General features: G+C 47.7%; 10 protein-coding genes across 10 annotated transcripts; 5 read left to right on the forward strand and 5 right to left on the reverse strand.

Moving 5' to 3' along the window:
• Positions 1-266: 266 nt before the first annotated feature.
• Positions 267-1,285, forward strand: BU24DRAFT_371617 (DUF427-domain-containing protein). The gene is made up of 2 exons (XM_033524468.1): positions 267-408; positions 461-1,285. Exons 1-2 carry the CDS (start codon positions 392-394, stop codon positions 1,203-1,205), a joined length of 762 nt encoding a protein of 253 aa, XP_033383170.1. The 5' UTR covers positions 267-391; the 3' UTR covers positions 1,206-1,285.
• Positions 1,286-4,148: 2,863 nt separating this feature from the next.
• On the forward strand, positions 4,149-6,758 carry BU24DRAFT_371620 (carbohydrate esterase family 4 protein). The gene is made up of 2 exons (XM_033524469.1): positions 4,149-4,406; positions 4,481-6,758. The coding sequence occupies exons 1-2, from the start codon at positions 4,271-4,273 to the stop codon at positions 6,649-6,651; spliced, it is 2,307 nt and encodes a 768-aa protein (XP_033383171.1). The 5' UTR covers positions 4,149-4,270; the 3' UTR covers positions 6,652-6,758.
• Positions 6,759-7,845: 1,087 nt separating this feature from the next.
• BU24DRAFT_423748 (general substrate transporter) lies at positions 7,846-10,021 on the reverse strand. Its single transcript, XM_033528330.1, has 3 exons — positions 9,199-10,021; positions 8,400-9,147; positions 7,846-8,336 (listed from the first exon to the last, which is right to left on the reverse strand). Exons 1-3 carry the CDS (start codon positions 9,566-9,568, stop codon positions 7,973-7,975), a joined length of 1,482 nt encoding a protein of 493 aa, XP_033383172.1. The 5' UTR covers positions 9,569-10,021; the 3' UTR covers positions 7,846-7,972.
• Positions 10,022-10,251: 230 nt separating this feature from the next.
• On the forward strand, positions 10,252-13,132 carry BU24DRAFT_493348 (glycoside hydrolase family 31 protein). The gene is made up of 4 exons (XM_033533958.1): positions 10,252-10,661; positions 10,723-11,205; positions 11,256-12,365; positions 12,425-13,132. Exons 1-4 carry the CDS (start codon positions 10,551-10,553, stop codon positions 13,112-13,114), a joined length of 2,394 nt encoding a protein of 797 aa, XP_033383173.1. The 5' UTR covers positions 10,252-10,550; the 3' UTR covers positions 13,115-13,132.
• A 198-nt stretch (positions 13,133-13,330) lies between these two features.
• Positions 13,331-14,419, reverse strand: BU24DRAFT_371629 (glycoside hydrolase family 131 protein; the record flags this gene model as incomplete). Its single annotated transcript, XM_033524470.1, has 3 exons — positions 13,331-13,653; positions 13,727-13,917; positions 13,967-14,419. The coding sequence occupies 3 exons, from the start codon at positions 14,417-14,419 to the stop codon at positions 13,425-13,427; spliced, it is 873 nt and encodes a 290-aa protein (XP_033383174.1). The 3' UTR covers positions 13,331-13,424.
• Positions 14,420-15,276: 857 nt separating this feature from the next.
• On the reverse strand, positions 15,277-17,026 carry BU24DRAFT_423750 (uncharacterized protein). Its single transcript, XM_033528331.1, has one exon. The coding sequence runs from the start codon at positions 16,765-16,767 to the stop codon at positions 15,301-15,303; it is 1,467 nt and encodes a 488-aa protein (XP_033383175.1). The 5' UTR covers positions 16,768-17,026; the 3' UTR covers positions 15,277-15,300.
• Positions 17,027-17,734: 708 nt separating this feature from the next.
• On the forward strand, positions 17,735-18,630 carry BU24DRAFT_463581 (uncharacterized protein; the record flags this gene model as incomplete). The annotated part of the gene is made up of 2 exons (XM_033532138.1): positions 17,735-18,407; positions 18,461-18,630. 2 exons carry the CDS (start codon positions 17,735-17,737, stop codon positions 18,628-18,630), a joined length of 843 nt encoding a protein of 280 aa, XP_033383176.1.
• A 69-nt stretch (positions 18,631-18,699) lies between these two features.
• BU24DRAFT_222714 (LexA/Signal peptidase) lies at positions 18,700-19,982 on the reverse strand. Its single transcript, XM_033522078.1, has 3 exons — positions 19,602-19,982; positions 18,896-19,543; positions 18,700-18,838 (listed from the first exon to the last, which is right to left on the reverse strand). Exons 1-2 carry the CDS (start codon positions 19,735-19,737, stop codon positions 19,002-19,004), a joined length of 678 nt encoding a protein of 225 aa, XP_033383177.1. The 5' UTR covers positions 19,738-19,982; the 3' UTR covers positions 18,700-18,838; positions 18,896-19,001.
• Positions 19,983-20,020: 38 nt separating this feature from the next.
• Positions 20,021-21,423, forward strand: BU24DRAFT_423752 (Clavaminate synthase-like protein). Its single transcript, XM_033528332.1, has 2 exons — positions 20,021-20,151; positions 20,211-21,423. The coding sequence occupies exon 2, from the start codon at positions 20,468-20,470 to the stop codon at positions 21,350-21,352; it is 885 nt and encodes a 294-aa protein (XP_033383178.1). The 5' UTR covers positions 20,021-20,151; positions 20,211-20,467; the 3' UTR covers positions 21,353-21,423.
• Positions 21,385-23,813, reverse strand: BU24DRAFT_371635 (uncharacterized protein). Its single transcript, XM_033524471.1, has one exon. It carries the CDS (start codon positions 23,613-23,615, stop codon positions 21,462-21,464), a length of 2,154 nt encoding a protein of 717 aa, XP_033383179.1. The 5' UTR covers positions 23,616-23,813; the 3' UTR covers positions 21,385-21,461.
• Positions 23,814-23,857: the final 44 nt, after the last annotated feature.

Below are 23,857 nucleotides of genomic sequence, written 5' to 3' on the forward strand. Positions count from 1 at the left end.
CCAGTGCACGATTATTAGACTCACGACTGGATGCTTGATGAAGGTGTCATAATACCTAAATGCGTTTACCTGCCATACCCATCCGGAAAATGTCTTCAAAAATTGTACGTTTTAACTAATCATAGATCCCTAGTCATTTTGCGCTATAAAGGAGCGTATAGGACCCGAGTGGGGGTGATCAAAGGACCAGCAAGCACGATGACGTTCGCTTGTGCTTCCCCGCAAAGTCAAACGTCAGCCCCAATGATTCATCATCTAGCCATCTAATATAATTGACGAACCTATTCATATAATTTCCTACTTTGGGTTTGTATTTGCTGCCGAGACTTATCCTTCTAACTCATCTCTTTTCCCATTATTTGGCTCACTCAGCATCGTACCCGTCTCTGCAATGTCTAGTTCAGCTGAGTATGCCCGACGACTGCTTGACGCCCACTTGAGGTCTCTAACCATGTAGCAGTCTCGTTCAGTTAGCTCAGAAGATCCTGTCTGAGGGGCCTTTTCGGCAGTCATCTACGCCACGTCGAGTACGCGGTCTTTTTAATGGCAAATTTGTTTTCGATACTGTAAACGCAGTTCACGTCTGGGAACATCCATACTACCCCCAATACTACGTGCCCATCGCAAGTTTCACACCAAGTGCATCCCTTGAAAGAACAGCACCCATCGATGGTTCCAATGAAAACGGTACAGCACACCTAGGAAGACTTGCGGTGGGAGACCGGAGCACCGATCGAATTGTCATCTTCAACACTGGGACCTTGCACGAGCTAGTCAAAATCGACTTCAATGCAATAGATCAATGGTTTGAAGAGGATGTACGTATCTACACGCATCCAAAGGACCCTTTCAAACGTATTGATATATTGAACTCATCGCGGCGAATCAAGGTCACACTCGAAGGTGTGACCTTGGCCGATTGTTCAAATCCTCTTTTCCTTCTTGAGACGTCGCTCAGGCCGCGGTATTACCTATCGCCTACCAGTGTGATGTGGGAGTATCTCACAAAGAGTGAGACTGAGACCTATTGTCCATACAAGGGAAAGGCCAATTATTACAATGTGAATATCAAAGGAAAAGTTTACAAGGATCTCGTGTGGTATTATACATACCCAACGGCCGAAAGCGTAACTATAGCCGGTCATCTATGTTTCTATAATGAGAAAGTAGATATTTATGTGGCAGGTGTGCAAGAACAAAGATGAGACTTCCGATCTGGAACTGGTTTCATCCTCACATGGAGGCGTTCTCGAAATTGGAGAAGAAAAAGAACAATAGCAGAAATGACAGAAAATCATCATTTTCTCAGCCGTTGAAAGTTGATACTCCTGTGATAATTGCTGGTTGCCGCCTACCGTTTGTAGAGAAATCAATGACCTACTCCGTACCTTGACAGGCTTATTGATTTGTGTTCCCAACAATAGCTTCTTAAGAAGCATATGCTGTGCTTTCGTGTCATAATCTGTACCTAAACAGAGAGAAGAAATGTTTTAATGGAAATTGACCATCTATCATGTACCCTCGTTTACTCGTAGCAGCTACAGAGTAGATAGGACTCATGTAGTTGGTCGGATAGGCACTCAAGCGCTGATCAAGGCACCATTCTAATGGAGCATGCAAGAATCGAAAGTTCTACCGTTCTCTTTGTGGACCGGGAACCTGGCCGCTCACATCTGGTGCTACAAACTGCAATTTCCGCTGACTAGTTACCCTCCACATTGTAGGATGTTAGTCCATGTTGACAGCTTTATTGTTTCACAAACTCAACTACACCCGATACTTGGTCCCTGCTCGCATGTCCAAGGACCAATCAGAATGACTATAACTCCCGAGAATCTTTACGTTGTACAGATTATATTGACGAATACTTTAAGCGATTCCGATGCGGCCTCTTCAAGTCGAGCGGGGTCAATTAATTTCCCCCGTATCGTTGATGGAAGTTGTGACCGATGAGTTGAGTATCTGCTCCCCCAACAATACTATGTGCTTTCTTCGGATGTTGAACGTCCCAAAGCTGGAAACTTTACCTAAACGTCTAGCTAGGTAGGTTACAACTATATGTTGGCTCATAGCGTTTAGCGTGTTTTGCTGCTTTAGAAACATACCTAGTTGTTGGTCGCGCGTTTCAATAAACAAGAACATGCCAGCAGGCATGTTGCCCTTCAATCCAAGAAGAGTCAGGGAAAGTATATCAACACCAATAAAGGTTAAGCCTGCCGTGGGAAGTTTCCGGAAGCGAACCGGGTGAAACTGGACGTAGCTAGATTGGGGAATGCAAAAGGGGCCGATCGCAGGGAGTGGGTCATTGAGCATCCCCTCCATAGCTTCGTCCAGTAATTAAGTTCACCAATAAATATTAACCATCTAAGTATGGAGTACTCCGTACAGAGTACCTTACTCTAAGCTGACTAGGTAAACAATACGCCCACGATCTTCAGTTTTCATGCTTGTACGGAGTATAACAACAAACACCGAACCATGAGCACATGGGGCGGTGGGCAGGCTTAACGCTACTAGGCAGTGCAACGGACTCTGGGCGTGCTTCAGCGTGTGGAATGGAATTTTTAAATTCATAAGGTGAAAGCTCACTCCGTACATTCTCTGCCATGCTCTATGCTACGAACATGGGTCTCTCAAACGAGAGAAAAGGGGTTGCAGACAGAATACAGTCAGACTCCTCTGAACTGAACATGATTTGAAGTTATACAATTTACCTCCGCTCTAATATAGAGCAAGTCATTCAACGTGCAGCCAGTACATCAGCGTGGAGGTGCATTGTCTAATTGCGGAGTGTCCATAATTCTCAAGGAGAAGCACTCACTATTGTCGCAGTCATGCTCGGACCACATTGGCAGAGCAGCCAGGCGTGCCAACCAATAACAGCAACTACGAGTACTTGTAACTACGGAGTACATGAAGTAATCGAAGAGACTTGGTTATTTGTAGGCATGTACTTGAAATAGTGCATTCGGATCGGCATGCGGGAAGGCTTGCGGGATATCGTAATTGCTGCTGGTATTGAATCGCCCGCTGTAGCTTAGAAGCATGGAATTTCCTGCAATAGCAATAACCATAACAACAATGACAATACTCGTGATAAAGATGAGAACAATGTCCCGCAATAATGAATTATCGCGATTGTTCCGAAAAATACGGGCAATGTGTCACGATTGGCGACAAATGTCAGTGTACGGCTGTGCATTCTCAACGAGCAATTATTGGGTTGTGGATGATGGCTTGGAAGGACAACGAACCAGACGATAAGAACAGGCAATAGTTGCGCTGCATCGGCCTCGTATGAGGCTGTAATACATGTACGTATCCTACACGCGCGTGATGTGCTTGAAACTTTGTTCGCGCCCCAATGTACGGAGTATTGTGATTCGTGACTCGACAAAGCTGTCATCGGCTTAATCTGCTGTGCTATGTATCTGCAGCTGATTGAGTGGATAGCCCTTCGTACAAAGTACCTACGGAGTAGAAGTGGAGCGTAATTGCTATTTCATGCCAGGGATCTCTCGTGTATTGACTGAAGCGTAAAAGAAAGAAGGAATCTTGGAAGGCCTTCGACGATGGGTTGCGATTCCAGCCGGTTGGTTGGGATGAGAACTCTCAATGCCGGTGGGGTGGTGCTTCTTCGTGAGTCGTACCTAAGTTGAGGCGATAGATTAATACAGTAACTACCTAGATCTAGAAACATTGACTTCATTGCTTTGTTTCAGGGTAGACTAGGTAGACCATAGACTCAACTTTGGTACCAATATTTTACTCGGCACCCATTCCACTATACCCTTTTCCCTTTTTCGTCGCCTCCCGATTTGCTCATCCCCCGCTCCATCATGCAGCCCTTTAGGCGGGAGGAACCTTGAACCATGCCCGAAAGTAGCGACATACTCTCAGGCCCTTGACCTGATCTGCGTCTTCCCAGCGGGAGCTTCCCTAAAATAGCATTGTGGCGGTCGTTTCTGTTCCCTTATGCCCAGGCATTTTCAATGTTTGGCCCTGCACGCCCAGTGTGGCCCAGGCACATTTTCCTTGTACGATGCAGGACCTGCAGACTCTGTCCATCAACTTGGGGAACCATTGCGCCAATATATATTCGCGGCCTTCGTCGTCCATGTTGGCGGGTGCCCTCACCCAAGTTTCGTCTCTCGCTCAACGTTCCCTCAGTTCGGTACGGTTTTGACACGGTACGAGCCAGCAGCTCTGCCTTGGAGATTTTCTGATCTCTGTACATTCGCTATTATACATTCGCTTCAACAACGCATCCATGCTCTTTACTCACTTAATAGGCCTTGCGGCCGGACTCGCCGGCGGAGTTTCCGCAGCCTGTAGCTCTGCGCTCAAGATCGATGACTTTTCCAAATGGTCGAGCAACACCAACAGCTTGAACTCTTGGACCAGTGGTGAGTTCTCCACAGCAAAATATATTTCCCAGGAGACAGCGCTTTCTGGTTGATCACGTACTGACGCCTTATAGACGATGGCTCCATGACTTCTTCCTCTGCCAGCGGAGGCGTCCTTTCGTTCAGACCAAAATCAGGCTCTTACTTTTACGAGACGTTTGCTTGCCAGGCTGCTACGTCAAATGGCTACAATTCTGTCCAATTCACAATCAAAGGCCCTGCCAGCGGCTCTCTTACTCTCGAAATACAAACAAAGAGCTCCTGCTCCGCTAGCTCTTACACCTCATATTACTACAGCGTGACCGGACTCCTTGGTAACACTCAAACCGTTACTATTCCCCTCAGTTCCTTCAATGGCGCCAATGGCAATGCTGTCACTGCCTTTGTCTGGTCAGGCTTCTCAAGCACTACAACTACATGGCAGATCAGCAACGTTCAATTCGGCTGCGGAGGTTCTAGCGGGATCTCAAGCACCCAAAGACCGTCTTCTACACTTGTGACAGCTGTCTCCTCCGTGAGATCCACGCTTGTTACATCTGCCCTGCCCTCCGGTACCTGTGCTCCACTTGCTATCGACGATTGGGCTTCGCAATCCCGGTTGACATTCTTGTTCTACAACTCGCTGATGATGCCCACTTCTGATGATGGCACATTTAAGTCATTGGAGGTTAACAAACCTGCAAAAAATCGAGTCACTCTTACTCCCAAAGACAAGAACTCATACTTCTATACCCAGCTGGGCTGCACGAATGCTAAGGACAGATATGGCGGTATCTCTCTCCGCATAAAGGCCCCGGCTGGCACCACATTATCCGTGCAACTCGAATCTTCGGCAAGTTGCGATCCTGCCTCCACGATCGTTGGTGGCCAAACCTCTACCCAGCTTGGCTGGTCATTCGACGGAACCGAGAAAGTGTATACCATTCCATTCTCTAAGTTCCCGTCGGTTGACACAAGCAAACTTGTTACACTATTTTTCTCCCAATTCTCTCAAGCAGTTTCCTTTGGTCCAGTGGCCTTCTACTGCGGAAACAGTGGCGCCGAGTACATTGTCAGCACAACGACTCCTCCTGCTGGCCCTTCTTCGACGGTTGCTGCTCCCTCAGGCACTGCTGCTGCTCTTGTCATCGACCGTTTCGCCACTGCCAGCCAGAATGCCCTTGGGTTCTGGCATGGTGGTGATGAGGGCATGACTCTCAACTATAATGGCGGAAAGCTCACCATCACCTCTGCCGATGCTGATTACTCGTTTTACACTCAAGTATCAGGATCATGCAGTGACTTTTCCAAGTACAAGGGTTCCTACCTGCACATTGCCTATTCCGGCAGCACTTCTTTCACTGTTGCCCTCCAACAGCATAACAGCCAGTGCAATGCTAACATTGCGCCATTTCCTGAGACCTGGGACTCTGCAGAGGCCAGCCGCTACGCCAAGGATGGGCACATCTACATCCCAATGAGTCACTTCAACGTCAACCTCCAGCGCACTATTGGTCTCGCTATTAAGGGATTCTACTCTGCCAGCTCAGTCACGCTTTCTGTGATCGAGATCGTGCCTTCTGTCCCCCGCGGCTGGACTGTTCCCAACAAGCTCGAGACTGGTGACCTCGTCTTCGCCTGCAAGCGTCCTAACTCTTTCGCATTCGCCATTGATGATGGATCCCCAGAGTATGCGCAAGAAGTTATGAACATTATCAAGAGTGAGGGGATCAAAGTTACATTCTTTACCGTTGGAGCGCCTCTCCTAGACGCTTCTACCAACCTTACCAATGTATACCGCGAGATGGAATCTCAGGGTCATCAAATCGCCCTTCATTCCTTCACTCATCCTAAAATGGAGGGCCTTCCCGACTATGCCTCTATCGATTGGGAATATAATGAAGACATTAAAGCTGTCAAGAAGCAACTCAACAACCTCCACAGTCCCTATTTCCGCCCTCCCTTTGGCAACGAAGGTGCCCGCATGCGATCTCGCCTCGCGCAGTCTCTTGGCGAGAAGCCCACCATAACAATGTGGTCCGTTGATGTCGAGGACTGGCTCTGGGCCGAGACCGACACTCCAGAGGAACAACTCAAGGCATTCCAACGAGATGTTGACAAGGGCGGTAACTTGGTGGTTCTCCATTATCTCTACCCATCTACTGTATCCTACCTCAGGCAATTCATTCAGATTGCCAAAGCTACTGGGAAACAGCTGATGCGCGTTGACCAATGCATGAACGATCCCAACGCACCTCCACTATGAATAGGCAATCGAGCATCAACGCCTAAGATGGGGAAAAAGGTGTTGGATGGTGAGCGTGGAGGATGTTTGTTATTTAATGCGTGCTGGTTATATCAATTAATAATAAGATGAAATGAAAAATGAAAAATGTCATATCTCTACGCCCACCTCAGTCTCTCTCTCATGCATTGTGTAGCATGCCTTGAAATTCGCCACCCTAGTAAAGAACACGTGAAACCCCATTTTGAATCGCATCAGCTGTGTTGGTTGATGGACCTTCGCATTTGACACCTTTTGCTGACCTCGGCAGATGCAAGTCATGGCCACATAGCAAAGTCTGCTGGGATAATGTAGCTGCTTTCTTTGAAAATCAAAACCGAATTTGCTACCTAGGTATTTGTAACAATATCGTTTGGTGTACACAAGTAAAAGAAAAAGAACAAACGGCGAACTAGAAGTATAAAATTACGTAGATTGATAAATCACCCCAGAGTAGCTTTATTACTATAACAGTACAAAAGATCATACAATATACATTTTCCAGCACAGCTTATCACAGGAAAAACTACTAACATGTGTTGAACAAGATTTGTGGCTACCTTGAATTTACTAGAGCCATGTTATGCCACATCTTCTCGTGCTTCCCAATACACGATCGTTGTCTCTATCTACATATATCAAGTTACGGCTAGGGAATGGGATTGATCTTGAAATTTCCAGCGTATACCTTTCAGACTTTAAAGATTGATCCCATGGATGACTTGAAAAGACATATCCCCTTTACAGTTACCCTAGCATTAAGAATGCCAAAGGTACTCTGGGCATGTATTAGAACCGATTAGGCATATGCGCGAAGCGAGGGGACCATCTTGAGATCTCATAACACAGTGGAGCCAGGTTTCAGCCACCACCAGATTCACAATGCATGCAGAGTAGGTCCTTCTACCCTCTTCGTCTTTCAACAAGCTCCAGAGCCTTATTAGTTATCGCATAATGTTGACCGAGTGCTAAACTCAAATGCACCAGACGAATGACCAACGGGGCTTCTGTGAATATTTGCAGTATACATCTGCGAGCTGTAGCTATAATCGATGTAAATATTGAATTCTCAGAAGGTGGGCACAAAGTTGAAATCTTTCCCTTTTAAGAGTATGAATTATTATGTGATGTATGCATCTATTATCTTGATATAGTATGATGCCAAGTCCTTAATATGTTTGATCGAAGTACCATTTCGCGGCAATCTGTATGTGCGGGTTTCAGCCTCTGGCGTAGGATGGCTGAAATCCCTAACCAACTTGCACGCAGTGATTCACATCACCGTAGCGACTTTGGAGTATCCTTATTTCTTGTCCTCGACGGTTACAACATCGCCGTCCTCCTGATGTGCGACTTTCTCCTTTACAGTGTCCAAGTCGGCAACAACCACCTCGTCGCCGAAGATGTGAGCAATCTCTTCGAGTGTCTTGCCCTTTGTTTCTGGGAATATGAAGAACACAACGATCGCTCCTAGCAAGTTCGTGCAAATAAAGAGGGAGTAGTATCGGTATCCTACATCGGCGAATGCGAGTGGGGAGACCTGGTTGAACAAAATGTTGATAAGAACATTGGAAATGACCGAAATGGAAGATCCCTTTGCGCGGATTGCCATGGTCATGATCTCCGGAACATAAATATAATGAATCGAGTTGTAACCGAGAGAGTATCTGCGAAACAGTCAGCAAGGTAAGTTCAAAGAAGCTTGAAGGGATAGGATGGGGAAGTCTCACATAATGGAGAAGCAGAATATGAAGGCGATGGTAAAGCCCTTAGCAGTTGTGTTGTCAGACTTTCCGTAGGCGCCACTGAGTCCCATTACGAGCGCCATGTCAATAGTCATCGCGAGTCCAGTGATCCATAGTGTCTTCTTGCGACCCCAAGTGTCAACATACTTGAGGCAAATGACGTTGGCAATGGGTCCAACGAGGCCGTACACACCAGCGAGAAGCGTGACCATGTGGCCCCTCATACCGAGGCCCTTGTACAGATCTGTCTGGTAGTAATTAATGACATTGATACCGGATAGCTGGGTAAAGGCCTGCACGAGGACAGCAAGCAAGACTCTCTTCCTGTTACTCTTTGTGGCGAAAAGATCCTTCCAGCCTGCTTGCTGTTGGCTTTTCTCAAACCGAAGCTGATCACGCATCTGTGTGAACTCAGCACGGAAGAATGTATCATCGCCGTCGTTTCCGTGAAGCCGCTTGATCACTTTATAAGCTTCTTCGTCGCGCTCCTGCTCGAGTAGCCAACGCGGGGAGTATGGAAGCCAGAAGATGCCGAGGAGAACGATGATAGCGGGCAGACACTGGAATGCGAGGGGGAATCGCCATTGAAACTGCCCATGGGCATAGGAGCAACCAAATCCAACCCAGTTGGCGCAGGCAAACCCGATGCCGACAAACTGAGCATGAAGACCAGAGATCATACCACGCTTGTGAGGGGGGGCAATTTCTGAATTGTAGATTGGGATGGTCATGTCTGCCCAGGTTAGTTCAGGGAAGTAAAATTGAATGATATAGCAGAGCTTACTCATGATTCCAACAGCAAAACCTCCAATGATACGTCCAGCGATAAGCATACCAATGTGAACAGCAGCAGCTTGTATGATGCCAGCAATCAGTGCAATCACCGCACCGATCATGATAGTCCGCTTTCGTCCCAGGTAATCGGCAGACCATCCCGCGAAGAAGACACCAAAAACAGATCCAGCACCGAACGTGCTAACGAGAGCTCCTTTGATGGATGGAGGGAAAGGTGCAAAATATTCAAGGAAAGCCTTCTGCGCAATCGTGGTCGAAACGATACCAGAGTCAATACCGTACAACAAGGAACCCACTGCTGCAAAAAGACCACATCCCCAAGTGTATGCGCTCACGCGCGGATGAACAGAAGAGGACATCGGAGGAATGAAACCACAGAATCGTACAAGTATCGAGATATCAGAAGGTATACAAAAGACCTGTGTTTGGAAGAGATGGGTTGATCTCCAGCGATACGATATTCTGCATGATTGAGACTCCCATTAGTATTTATACATCGTCCCGCTTGGAGTCCCCGGATTGGACCATGCTCCCCAGGTCTTCTTGCATTTGCGGAGCCTTTTTCTCGTATGTTGCCCGACCCCTTGGGACGCTTTGCGTGACTTGGAAGGGATCAGCTAAGCATGATTCCAAGTCATTGGAGCTGGCTAGTCCTAACTCTAAGGGGCTTATCGGGTGGTGTACCGAGTAACAAGCGAATGATTGATGGAATTAGGTTGGGATCGTTGTGTAACATTCAACCGCTTTAGCCAGTGGCAATCAGAGTTTTGTGTGGGAAAAATTATTCTAAGACCATCCATCAGGGTAGTGTCTGGTCTCAGTGTTCTTAGACTTTGTTTAGTTTCAGCAACGATTGTTATCGACTGAGGTCAAGACCCAGACTCACGGGAAACCTTTACCCAAGCTGCCTCGTACCCCACGTGGAGGTCACACTTGTGTCTATTTAACCGGTGTCTTCACGTGTATCCTGTCCATTTAGCCGGTCCCTCTTGACAGTAGCGACTTTTGTCGGAGCCATTTCGGAGCCTCGCACTCGCATTATCTTACTAAAACACCTTGGAGGGACCCGCCACTGCCCGCTTCTTTCACGGATTAAACAATGATTGGACGTTAAACACTAGATCTTGCTCGTATTCGAAGCAGCATTTTGTGGAATAGGGCGCGCGACTGCTATGATAATCCAACCGGTGCCGGTTGACATCCCCCGATCCCAATGATCAAGTTGGGAAGTCTTAGGGTCGTTAGTTGCAGACAATTGGTAACATGGAGGGTTCCTATAAAATGCTATGATATCCATAAAAGCCATCTTACGACTGGCATATTGTCAGCACAAACAACATCATGGTCAAATTCTCCCATGGGTGCTGGCATCCAGCGCCTAACACCATCATAGACTGGGCGGTTGAGACAGTCAAAGCTCAAGCAAAAGAGGATTCGTTACATTTTGTTACGGTATGTAGCTCGATATCATACCATAACAGGAACTACAATTGTCTGATACGTGCAATGCCAGGCTTCAAAACCAATCAATTTCAGGGGAGACACCTTGAACAACCCGACTTTGACACACCACATCAGCTCTCCCATCGACGATGTTATCTACCTATCATCCACACATTGGAGGCAACAGAAGAGTGTCACCCAAGGACCGAATTATGAGTTGTTTCCAAACGGGCAACAGAAGCATGTTGACTCTGTTGATACGTCCAAGACCGACGAAAGCCTAGTTTTCAACGTAGGAGATCTTTCGGCCACGGTAAATACTCAGCCGAAGGCGTTTGACCTCAGCTTTCGTCACAAGAAACGACAGTTGACTAGGCTGGGATGGCGGTCAATTGGCTACATCAAAGAAGACACAACAGCTTTGCACCCGAAAGCTAACTACACGGACCCAAACAAGGGTAGGCGATGGGTAACATATCAATTACAGCTCGGTGTCGGGGAGAAGGTGTATGGCCTCGGCGAGCGCTTCGGCAATTTCATCAAAAATGGACAGGTAAGCACCATATTACAGCAGCATAATGCGTGCACTACTGACAAATGTAGACCATCGACCTCTGGAACGACGACGGTGGTACCGGATCTGAGCTCACTTATAAGAATGTTCCCTTCTTCATCACATCCGCCGGTTACGGTGTGTTCATTCCCACCTCAAGCTTTGTGTCTCTCGAGATTGGAAGTGAGCGTACTACGAGGATCAACATTGCTGTTCCAGGAGAGACTCTGTCCATGTACCTGATTCATGGAGCAACACCGAAGGACATCATATCCACCTATACCAAGATTACCGGAGTTCCCGCTCTCCCCCCAGCATGGACTTTCGGGCTTTGGCTAAGCACATCCTTCACCACCAACTACGATGAAAACACTGTGAATACGTTCCTCGAAGGTATGAAGGAACGCGAGATCCCTGTCAGCGTTTTCCACTATGACTGTTTCTGGATGCCAGGATTTGAATGGTGTGATTATGAGTTTGATAAGGAACAATTTCCAGACGCGAAGGGTCAGCTTCAACGGATGAAGGATAAGGGCATCAGAGTATGCGTTTGGATCAATCCTTACATTGCCCAAGAGAGTTCCATCTTTGACGAAGGCGCTGAGAAGGGCTATTTCATCAAGCGCGGGGACGGAAGTGTTTGGCAATATGATTTCTGGCAAGCTGGCATGGGCTTTGTCGATTTCACAAATCCTGACGCTTGCAAATGGTACCAGGACAAACTTCAGAAACTTGTCGACATGGGTGTAGATTCCTTCAAGACAGATTTCGGTGAGCGCATACCCACCGGAGACACTGTCTATTTCGACGGGTCCGACCCGGAAAAGATGCACAACTACTATGCGTACCTGTACAACAAGGTCACGTTTGAGGTTCTGGAGAAGAATTTCGGCGAGCACAAAGCAGCACTTTTTGCTCGCTCTGCGACTGCCTGCTCACAGAAGTACTCTCTGCATTGGGGCGGAGATCCTTACTCCAATTTCGAGGCTATGGCGGAGACACTTCGTGGTGGACTCTCGCTTGCACTGTGTGGATTCGGATTCTGGGCTCACGATATTGGAGGATTTGAGGGCAACCCAGATCCTGCCTTGTTCAAGCGCTGGATAGCATTCGGACTTTTCTCTTCACACTCTAGACTTCACGGAAGCGCATCATTTAGGGTAAGCATGGCCATGAGCCTCTCCAAGAAGCCCTTGAAGCGAGAATTAATTTGTGATAGGTTCCATGGCTCATCGATGAGACAGAAGAGGCCTCTAAAGTCTTGAAGCACTTCGTTGGGATTAAACACAAGCTCATGCCGTACCTCTACTCCCAAGCGATTGCTACACATCAGACCGGTGTACCAATGTTACGCGCGATGTTTCTCGAGTACCCAACAGACCCAGCAATCTGGTACCTTGACCAGCAGTACATGTTGGGCGATAGCATACTCGTTGCTCCTATCTTTAGTGAAGATAATTCGGTCACGTACTATCTCCCCAAGGGCGAATGGTACGGTATCCTTGATCAGAAGATTCGGACCGGACCCGGTTACGTGACCGAGTCGTTCGATTTCCTCGGTCTTCCAGCCTTGCTGAAGCCAGGCGGAGCCATTGCCATGGGCAAGGGCGGCGATAAGGTCGAGTATGATTGGGCCGATGGCTTCAAAGTGTTGATTAATGTGCAAGATGGTATGGAAGTCTCGGTCAATATCCCTCATCATGAAAACTTAGGGGAAAACGCACTGGCTTTGAACATCAAGGCAAGCGCTGACAAGATCTCTGTGGACGTTCTGGAGGGAAAAGCGAGCAGCAATTGGGAGATAGTCGTCGTCAACAAGAAGGCTATTAAGGCTGAAGGTGGGGAGATCAACGGTGAAGGGGTCGTTTCAGTAACCCCAACAACGTCAAAACTCACCATTGATCTGTAGATGCTACTTCAGATTATGAGATAAATGATCAAAATCAGATTTCACGCTATGAAATCACAATTATGCAAAGCAGCAGTCGCTTTAGTATGTTCAACAAATAAAGCGTTAGTGAACCTATGCCTCGCTTACATGCCTGACATGCAACCCCAGTACGCTATCAGAGAACGCAACAACATGTAAGATGTAGATGAGTATGATTACATACTAATGCTGATACAATTGTTCATAAATCAGTGTTCTTTTCAGTATCCCTTTTCAGTCACAGAATATGTACAATCCCAATTTGCCCTGAGTCCCACGCATAGCTCGTTTATAGTGTAACACAACTGTTTGCGCTGTCTTCAAGGAAAACGCCACCGTAAATTTGGCCTTCGTTAAGATTCTTCTGGTGGTAACCGCTATTCACCACATCGGACGAACCCGTAGGCTTGCGAAGTATACCAAGCTGGAACTGCCCGGCCCCCTTGAGATCGACGTTGCTTGGACCAGCAACTGATTTCAAAGCAGCCTGGCCAACGGAGTAATAGATCTGGACTTGACTTTGAGATAATTAGCTCTTGAATTCCTCTGTAGCGGTTATACATTTCATTAAAAACAGATCGCACAACGTACTTCTTATCGTAGTTCAGAGTGATAGCGAAGTTCTGCCACTCGGTCTTGTCAATGGCAACTGAATAGAGGCTGTTGCCGTTACGGTCAAGAATCTTAAATTTTTCCTTATCGGCAGCAGATTTTCCAATAAGTTGGCCTGTCTGAAATTGAATCTGGTTGGAGGAGTAATCGGCAGCCTCGTGCCAAACGTTCTTGCCCTCATGTTAGGTTGACTTTTTAGACAGTGACTTTGAGACGTACCAAGAACTCATGAGTAAGGTTTAAAGGACGCGCGGCATCCTGCTTGACACTGAAATGGAGAGTCTTTACGCCCACAGTTCCGGGCCCATCCGCTGCATCCTTGAGAAATTGAAGGCCAGCTCGTCTAAATCCGTTTTGCTTCTGGAAGATGCTCTTGTCCGATACTGTGACTTCTAATGAAGTATATTTATCACCATCAAATCGAGAGGCAGTGCCGTTAGGAAACTTTAGAATTTCAGACCACTTGAGGTCGTTTCCTTTCACATAGTCGGGATTGTATATGGTGTTTGTTGCATAGGAATCGAAGAAGGAGGGGGCCGTGCCAACGGGAACACGTCCATCGAAAACGATAGGGCACTTTACTTCAGCTGGGGGTACAGCGGCCTGCAGAGTTGGTGCTGCTAAGCTCCTGCCTGCAGCAAGTAGAATTGCTGCAATGGATTGTCGGTGCATTTTTCTTGTTGCGCTGCTCAGTGATTGTGACCAAAGTTGCAAAAGTTAGAAGGATGAAAGACAACTTGGATTCTTAGGACCTTTTATACAATCCTCGCAATGTTGCATCTTCACAGATACCTGTGCTTTCTGTGTGTATATTAGTATACTATACCGGGAATTTGAGAACCCCGGGCGGACAAACCGGGCGGTCTAATCGCTGAAATATGCGTTCCATCTTCGGCGAATTAGGGATGACCAATGGCGAAACGGGGGATCTCAGAAAGAAAGTCCCATAGTGATGTTATTTAAACAAATTGGGCAAGCGAAGTATTGACCATAACGTGATCATACATGTCAATGATGCACATGCAATATATACGGAACGAGCTTGTTTTGATGCTCCATGAACCCTGGATCGTGAGGCCAAGCAGGGGTTATCTAAATTGAGTAATCGGTCCGACATGCCGAGTTTAGATCTCGTTGTCTCAGTAGAATAGCAACATTTCATGAAGAAGGGCATGTGGAATCTACATGGTGGTGATAATTGGCGCTGTAGCTGTAGACGTTGCTGTGTCGGCTGGCTCTAGCATACGTGTCCGTAGTTACAATGACAGCCGTGTTTCCAGCATTGAATGTTATTTCCCTAAGAACACAAGAGGCTCCCTTGACCCTAACCTAAATTTCAAGTGTCTCACAATATGCTCATTTAGTATTCGCGGAACTCATATCGGCGTTACTAGGAGACGATCGCAATGAATAGAACTTTCCGTCGATCTAGGTAATTTGTACTTCCAAAAGCTGCTTCCAGAACTCGGGGCTCATCCAACGACACACGTATTTGTGATCATCAAATATTCCATACAGACATCTAAAGGCACATTGGATTGACAATACTGATTTTAGAACGTGCTCCCTTTCGTGAGTTTTCTTCTCCAATTCATGCGTCCGTTTGAATCCTGGGTGGCCGTTCTTGTAACCCTCAATTCTGACTTAGGGATTAATAAAGCACCTCCGCTTTCCCTTAGCCTCTTTCTCATATCCTTTTCCTCCATTCCCAAGACCTCTTGGCCTAGTTCTTCTCTGATAGCTCCAGAGATATCCATGATGCTCCTAAGTAGTCCAGGCCGCCTGCCTCTTCTATACATTCTACTTGAATGCACAGTGTCCAACCACATGCCAACCATTATACATGCCCATATGAAGTTGAATATGGAGACCATAAAGAGGAATATGTAAGAAAATCCCCACTGATATGTATCGTTGGGCTTACATGAACCATGCGATAATATGTATTGCCCGGTATAGATGTCTCCCTGTCGAGCTTCGTCGGAATAGAATTGGCGCCTAATTCTGTTTGATGTGGGGGCAGTGACGTTCGTGAGCCAAGTGACGTTGAGTGTCGGACTGTCTAGATCATAGGCGTGTCCCCCAAAGCGCCAGATGCTTTTTTTGTTAAGAGAGAATCTCTCCGTTCTGTTCAATCCTGTCTCCACGCCATATCTCGGGTTTTCTCGCCCACGAGGAAATTCTTCTATGCTAGAAGTGTTTTCCACGTATGACCAGACTGCGTCCATTAATTCACTATCGCCGATAGTGACGACCAAAGGTTTTTCATAACCAATGCGACTGCTGTCTTCAATCACGTAGTATACTGGTAGGTCAAGCACACTATGCAACTCGATCAAGTCCTTGCTGTAACTCTCAATATATGCCGAATCGGTTGTAATGTAACCGGTCATTGCGGCCATCAAGGTGGGGAAACTCAACACATAAAATGTGCTTAGAATCATGCTCAGCAAGGCAAGCCAGCGGAAGAACCGTAACCAGGTGGGTTGGCCAAAGGCAAGGAATTCTTTCCCTAGCACACCAAGTGTAGAGATAGTGGTAGTCTCGAACGCAACGGCCGTATATAACTTGTAAGAAGTTAGATGTCGCTCAAGATGGAAGAGCAACCATTCGTTGAAGACTCGGTAATTAACCCATGCAAGTAATAGCTGCCCCCCTCTTCCAACAATCAGGTCCCATGCGATATCGATGACTTTGACTTGAGTAAAAGTCATGGAACCGAAACTCAGATTTGGCGTGAAAAAATATGAAGAATCCATGATTCGCCAGGTTGCGCCCTGCGTTTCGCTCCACATGCCGTTGGGGTAACAGTCACGTCCTTGAATGTAGCCTACCGAGGCTTCCTCCGCAGCTGTTGCTAACACTATAATGGGTGAGAGGGCGAGGGGCAATGAAGCAATGACAAGAAATGCCTTCCAAGGAAATGGTGAGATCTTGTCAAATAACGTCAACTTTGGAGATGGGAAATGCTCTTGATTCTCATGTGATCCACTCATGGAAATGCGAGCGTTCGACGCCATGTTGAGTAACTGGACGTCACTTTGGCAGTCGTCGTGACGATCGGATCGCAGTGTAGTATGCTTCATAGGACCAAATGGTTGCGGTCAGGGGCATCGCGAAATCGGTGGGGCTGCAATGACAGTCAAGCCAACTGAGCTGAATTGAAGAAAGAATGGACGTGAGCGTTCGCAGTATACCAGTAGACTTGAGTAATGACGACAGTCATCAGGATACAATTGATGATGGCGACCTAAGTTATTGTAGCGCTACAAGTGTGTGTGTGTTTTGATTGCAGGATTGCCTTGAGTCCTATGGTGCTGCACTACTGCTTCGTGTGCGCGTGTACCTAAGGCGGGCGGCCAAGAGAGGCGCAGCTTCGCCTGCCTTCCCCAGGTTGGCTGGTTGGCTGGTTGGCTGATTGGCTGATTGGGTTGTATCTTGTACACATTCAGACGATTGGGCATATTAATATCGAAACTACGAGTTTGTAGAAGAATGACAACAGCGATGACGACACAAGATCGTAGATCATTTCACTTGTTGTTCGTTGTAGATACCCGAAATCTACTTGTTTGTTGCCATCGTAAGGACGGTCGCATAGTAGCAGGACGGGCGTCCGCTGTGCAGACCCCCGGTCTGACGAGGACGATCTGACGAAACCAATCAAATCATCGCACGCCTCCGGATGTTTCAAACATGTCGCATCCGATTGCGAATTGACTGATCATACAAGTGAACTTCTTCTGAAGACCTACAGGCATTGCTAGGTATGCCTACATTTTGATGGGACCGCACTCTGTTGTACAACCCGGGTTCTATGAATCGGGACTGTAAATAGACGAAATCATATCACCGAAGTGCAAGTATATCATGATGTGTTGTTTCCCAATATCTCGCTTCTAGCTTCATGTAGCCTTATCATCATTATCATCATTAATTCATCTTACTCGCAGACGCTGAAATACTGTCAATTTCTCTACATTCAAAATGCCATCTATCTCTACGCTCGTCGCCCTAGCGGCCCTCACTACCACAGCTGTTGGGCAATCGACAGCGACAGCTACACTCTTGCTCCCAGATTGGTGTGTAACGCAGTCACAGCCTGCCGTTACTATTCTGGGTGCTAATTCCCTTACCACCTACTCTTATTCATGCTCAACCGATACTGCAGCCATGTCATCTGCATCAGCGAAGGCATCAAAACTCGGAGAGTCGGCTCGACAAAAGGCGAGCGAAGTGCAAGCCTCTTTGGGGGTCACTGAAGCCAAGAACCCAAGGCCGACGGACGATTCTAGAGATAATATTGCTCGATATGCGCGCGGCCTCGTGCATGAGCGAGACAGTTCGTACGAATGTTATGGTTTTGATGCTTTCGACGCATGCATTCCTTGGGAGATCACACAGGGCGAAAGCTTCTGGGCTGTCCATTATACCGCTACCGATGTTGGTGGTGTAGATCAAGAATGTACATTCGGAGAAGGAGGAGTACAAAACGGACCGGCTACATGTACGGCCTCGGGAAGACTAGATCCAAACATATGGGGGGACGGTGATGGTTCACATACTGAAACGTTCGCAAAAACCGAGGTTGATGATTTCTATATTCGCAATACAGTCGTAGCGACATTTGGCAGTCAAGCAGCTGGAACTAGCGGTGGTGGTAAGTCTTCTACTTTGGCAACTTCTCGGGTCGAGCTGACCAGAATAAAACAGTATCCGGTTCAATTACTCCCGCTATTACGGGAACCGCCACGGCTACGGGAACCGCCGCTGCTGTAAACGTCGAGAGCCCGGGGCTTGCTGCTCCAAGATCAGTTCCTACGGGAGCTATGCTCATGGTGGCCGGAGCAGGAGGCATTCTTGCTGCAGCCATAGCCCTCTAAAGCCGCTACATCTTCACATTTGCTTGGAACGAGACTGGAAAGTTTTTCCTCCGAGATCGTGTACTGATATGCCGACGGTGTTTAAAGTTTTATTTCTCTTCACTCGTAGCAGAGCTACGAATTTATTAAGACTTCAAAGTCTTGGTAGTTAGATTATTAGGCGCTGCTGTTGCATGATCCAAGCAGCTTCGCGCCGGCGTCATGATTACTGTTTTGTGTATGTTAGATTGGAAAAAATCAATATATGCATTAGATTCCTGCTTACTGTTTGCATGATCAAGCTGACAACTGCTTGGCCTGTGATGCATTTCTGGGAGTATCCAGAATTTCACGAAACAACTCCGTCTACGTGGAAAGCAGACAATACTGTGTCATCGTTGCAGGACCACCTCGTGTTCTTCAAAATTGGAATCTGTGAGCGAATCACGGAGCCATTTTCTATCACTCCATGGTGAGATGACTGCGAGCACCTTTCCCTTGATTAGTGCCAAGGGGACTGGGCCGAACATTCTACTGTCACGACTCCATTCAAGGTTATCACCAGCAAGCCAGCAGTGACCGTCCGGCACTCTGACCAACTCCTCGCGAATTCGGCTCTTGACTAGCTCGGCCTCTTCTATATCCTCTCCGCTTTTCCCCGGGCTCACCACAGATACATAGTCTCCAGGCATGCCTACTATACGCTTTGCGCCTTGTGCTTTATCAACCATCGGATGCGCATATACGACTATGTCGCCGACTTTCAGATTTCGACCCCGACGATGTAATTTCGAGACGAGGATTAACGGATGGGAGCGATATGAGTGCGGAATAGTTGGCATCATGGAAATTCCGACAGTGCTTTGTACACCAACGAAATATCTTGTTATGATGTGGAATGCGAGGAAACCCTGGGCGCTGCGCACCAGAACGCCTGGATTTGTAAGTGCTGTGCTTTGCAAGAAGCTATAATGACGATGCGATTGACTAACCAAACATTGTGAGCTCTTTGTGGCCATTAGGACGTCCCGAATGGTGAGGCTTGTGAATTGCAGGAAATTGAAAGCCCGATCTTAGAGGTCGAAATCGTGAGAGGAAGCCGGACATGGTTATTCGTGGAGGCGGCATTGCGGTGGAAGTGATATCGTTTCGACAGGAAGGAGCGACCAAATGCAAGAGGCAGGATTGCTTCAATTGCTACAAATGAGCCTGTCGAAGTTCAGCGGCATCATTGTTCTGTGTTGTCGTAGTCAACTGTCGAAACATGTAACTCACTACGTCGTATGAGGTACCTACTAACAAGGTGCTAACTACGTGACGGATAGATGGCGCGTGGCTTGCCGCCAAGCATTTTACATCCTAAGTTCATTCCAAATGGTGACCTGAGAAGCACACACAAAAAACTCACCCAATTCACAGGCCGAACAGTCATGGTTTAAAAGGCATTTTTTGAAAACGATTTCGTTTCAAGTATCGGAAGTGATTGCCGCAAGCTATGACGACCATTCGAGGTCTTAAATCGACCGAATCCGCAAGACCTAGGTACCTTTGTGTAGCAATATTGGCCTTTAACTGTGAAGGGGAGTACTGATTTTCGCAAGGCCTGCTCCAACGGGGTTCAATATTCTAGGAGGCTTAGAGAATGCCATAATAGGTGCTGATTTTACCCTCTCTTCCCTTTGTACGCATGTACTTTCACTTCGGTCCTCGCGCCTTCTTGTCGCTTGTTGTCTCCAAAGTACTTGTAAGGGTATCCGTATTGGTTTAACCGCCAACCTTAGAGCTTATTGAAACCTATCACGACCTCAATCCTACAATCATCGATGAGTTACATGATGACCCGTCTCCCCTGGAGTTTATGCGCTATGTCTCTCGGAATAGGCCATTCGTTGTTCGAAAGGGTGCCAGTTCGTTTCCTGCCTTCCAAAAATGGAACGCGGACTACCTCAGCTCGACAATGAAGGACCTGCCAGTCAAGGTCGCACGTACACCTTGTGGTAATGCCGATTCCGTACTTCCAATCGGGAATGAAGGCCATGTTTTCATAAAACCCCACGAGATCGAACAGCCGTTTCGCCATGTCCTTGAGAAGATCCAGGAGCAGGAACTGTGTCCTGGTCGTTTTGCAGGGCCGACGTGCTACGCTCAAACGCAGAATGACAATCTGAGAAATGAGTACGCTTCACTCTTCGACGACGTACCCAAGTCCATACCCTTTGCACGTGTCGCTCTAGAGAAGGAACCTGATGCAATCAATTTTTGGCTCGGCAATTCTCATTCTACGACAGCACTCCACAAAGACAACTACGAAAACATATACGTCCAGATCATAGGCCAAAAGCATTTCGTACTCCTTCCGCCAGTTGAGAGTCCTTGTGTGAACGAGAAAAGCCTCCTCGCAGCAACATACAAGCCTCGAGATATCGAGTTATCCGAAGAAGACCTCATTGTACAGATTGATGAACCGAAAGAATACGTCCCTTTTGCTACCTGGGATCCTGATGCTAGGGAACAGAATGGAACCACTTACTCCCCGTACTCTCGGCCGCTGAGGGTCACGCTGTCTGAGGGAGACATGCTGTACCTGCCTGCTTTGTGGTATCATAAAGTATCACAAACATGCTCATCGGAGGGCATATGTTGTGCGGTCAATTATTGGTACGACTTGGACTTCAGTGGTTCGTTCTGGGCGATGTCGAACTTTGTGAGAGGGGCAGGATTGGTTAGTCTGCAGCAAAATTAAATGGCAGGAAATCTAAGTCTGGAAGAATAATTCAAGGCAATGCAACATAGGTACTTCGAATTCTATATGGGTATAACTTTCGCAGGACGTGAACAACTAACTGAGAGCACTACCTATGTGACACGTTGACCTTGAGGCCACCAATACCTCGCACGCTACCCCATACACTTTCACTAACCCTTGGGGGGAGTTTGCGCCCTTTTAGGCGTTGATCAACTAGCCAAAGCCCTACCACGAACTCTTCTCTTCGTAATCGGCCTATCCCACGGCCATCCACCAAGTCCCAAACCTCTTCCAGCACATCATCGGCCAATCTGCTTCTCGTCCAAATTTCTTTGGTAACGAGATTGCAAACATCGTTGGTGGAATCATCCTCCAAAGCTTGCCGTGCTCCTGTTTGCACATAAAGTCCTTTGTTCGCTGCCCAAACACCTTCGTAGCGTTTTCGCTCACGCTCAGTAATCGAATCGCGCCAACGTTTTCTATCTCCCTCGTGGTGCTTGTTCGGGTGTTTTCTTCGCATCCCCATGACTCTAGTGCCCTTCTTCCTGTACTTATCGCCTTCATCTTCATCTGATGATGACGAGGGTTCCTTACGCAAAGTGGTTCGCAACTTGCCTGTTGGTTTCGTGGGTGAAGGCGACCGATCTTGTCGAAACGGCGAGTGGTGATGGTGATGTCTTTGAGCTGGTATTGGCGTGGTGGATGTCGACGGTGGCTTAGGAGAGGCGTTGCGAGAAGATGCGAGTGCAGCGCCAACAATCGCATTTGAAAGAGACTCTCCGGTCATGTGTTTCGATATTATTTTCACAGATTCGCGTTGATAGTTAGAGTGATATATGGTATCTGTTGGGGGTGATGAGGCGAATGTGGAAGATGGACGCGGAAATTGCTCAGGAATGTGTATTGAGGGGCTGCGACCACCTGAAGAGTAAGGTTTCGGGGGACGGGATGATGGCTTCATTTGTGGTTCTGCTTGCTCGCCTTCAACTTTAGGCTGCCTTGACCTTCGAGGAGGTGGGAGATCAGGCTTGACTTTCTCGGATACTTCTTTGTTTCGCGTTTCGTTTCGCTCTTCATTTGGATCCTGTTCCTCTTGAGCAGATACAAATGAAGCAGGCGATGAGGGATCCTCGTAGCTCGCCATTGACATTGAAGTTGACAGGCGCCTGGCAAGTGAAGCGGGGGGTGTTGTATCCCCTGCAAATGACCTGGATAGTTTACGCAACCCCTTGGAAGCAGGCTGTGGAGGGGGTGGCGATGCAGTAACCGCCGCCGATTGGAATGTTTTCTGCACATTGGGAGATTCACCTCGTGAACTTTTTCGCAGCTGGGGAATATCTGCTGTCATTTCTCGAGATTTTCTCGATAGAGGTCCATCAAGCATGGGCTTTGGCTTTGGCTTTGGCCTTGGCTTAGGCTTGACTGCCGGAGGTATTTCCCTGTCTGTTCTCTGCACCTCCATCTCGGGTTGTGGCTCGGGAGGCAATTGGATTTTACGTTGTGGCTTTGGAGATTTGACAACAGGCGGTGCTCGGTGTGAAACTTGCAAAGGCTGTTGAGTGCGAGGCGTCTTGGGAGCATTTCCTTCGAATAGGTTCATGAGAGAGGTTGTGGACGATGCAAGGTTGTTATCGGCCGGGGAGTTCTTATGTATCGACGAATGCGCTGGGCTGACATTTGGCTTGGTCGTCATTTGTTGCTCGGGCCATGGTGGATGATTAGAGACCTTCGTATCTAGTTTTGATAGGACATGGCCAACATGGCCCGCGGAAGGGAAGATATCTTGCTCGTCCATGTTGTGTTCATCCAAGTTGCGCGTTGCGGATGCTGGCGGAACAGGTTTCATAGGGCTGTACCTTGCGGCAGCCAACTTCGCAGCAATGTTCGACGGAGAGGACGTTCGATCGAACAAGTTGTCCTCAGGTAAACCCAATGTGCCAGAGCTATTGGACTTGCTGGAAAGCTGCATTGGAGATGATGTTGGTCTTCCCGCATTGCTGCTACCAGTCCAATCCCTCTTTAATGGAGTGCTGGCTTGTGGAGGAGCCTGGCGCGGAACCGATGTGCTTACTTTGGTTGCAGCAAGCAGTGCGCCATTGTTTCCTCCTGTATAGGTGTTGATTTGCGGCTTAGGCTTTACCGGCGGTTTGGAAAAAGCAGATGACGCGCCCCGTAGAGCTGCATCGCGCACATTGAATTGTGTGTCGCCTGTTGTGTGGTGGACCTGAGGAAGGCTGCGGGTATCAGATCCGGAGGTCATCGAGACCCCATCGGACTTAAGTAGATGGGCTCCAAAGGCTTCGGGGTCTGCTCACTCGTCGCTTTGTGGGTAAATTGTCAGCACGAGTGCAATGGTCCAAGAGACGACAAGCTGGGCTGACAGCTATAAACGATCGAAACAATACTGAACGAGGTAGAAGCGGAGATTCAGGAGAGTGCAGGTACAGGTGTAGTTAGGTGCGAGGCCTGCGTAACATTTGGCTTGCTCTCTAAGCTCGTGCC

This window comes from Aaosphaeria arxii (assembly GCF_010015735.1).
Source record: "Aaosphaeria arxii CBS 175.79 unplaced genomic scaffold BU24scaffold_5, whole genome shotgun sequence".
NCBI classification, from domain to species: Eukaryota; Fungi; Ascomycota; class Dothideomycetes; order Pleosporales; genus Aaosphaeria; species Aaosphaeria arxii.

Coding starts and splice junctions, on each gene's coding strand:
- BU24DRAFT_371620 (XM_033524469.1), top strand. CDS start 4,271: ATGCTCTTTACTCACTTAATAGGCCTTGCGGCCGGACTCGCCGGCGGA. Junction 4,407..4,480: donor CTTGAACTCTTGGACCAGTG/GTGAGTTCTCCA, acceptor GACGCCTTATAG/ACGATGGCTCCATGACTTCT.
- BU24DRAFT_423748 (XM_033528330.1), bottom strand. CDS start 9,568: ATGTCCTCTTCTGTTCATCCGCGCGTGAGCGCATACACTTGGGGATGT. Junction 9,148..9,198: donor TTTTGCTGTTGGAATCATGA/GTAAGCTCTGCT, acceptor TAACCTGGGCAG/ACATGACCATCCCAATCTAC. Junction 8,337..8,399: donor ATATTCTGCTTCTCCATTAT/GTGAGACTTCCC, acceptor ACTGTTTCGCAG/ATACTCTCTCGGTTACAACT.
- BU24DRAFT_493348 (XM_033533958.1), top strand. CDS start 10,551: ATGGTCAAATTCTCCCATGGGTGCTGGCATCCAGCGCCTAACACCATC. Junction 10,662..10,722: donor ATTCGTTACATTTTGTTACG/GTATGTAGCTCG, acceptor GTGCAATGCCAG/GCTTCAAAACCAATCAATTT. Junction 12,366..12,424: donor ACGGAAGCGCATCATTTAGG/GTAAGCATGGCC, acceptor AATTTGTGATAG/GTTCCATGGCTCATCGATGA.
- BU24DRAFT_423750 (XM_033528331.1), bottom strand. CDS start 16,767: ATGGCGTCGAACGCTCGCATTTCCATGAGTGGATCACATGAGAATCAA.
- BU24DRAFT_222714 (XM_033522078.1), bottom strand. CDS start 19,737: ATGCCGCCTCCACGAATAACCATGTCCGGCTTCCTCTCACGATTTCGA. Junction 19,544..19,601: donor CAAAGAGCTCACAATGTTTG/GTTAGTCAATCG, acceptor TTACAAATCCAG/GCGTTCTGGTGCGCAGCGCC.
- BU24DRAFT_423752 (XM_033528332.1), top strand. CDS start 20,468: ATGCGCTATGTCTCTCGGAATAGGCCATTCGTTGTTCGAAAGGGTGCC.
- BU24DRAFT_371635 (XM_033524471.1), bottom strand. CDS start 23,615: ATGACCTCCGGATCTGATACCCGCAGCCTTCCTCAGGTCCACCACACA.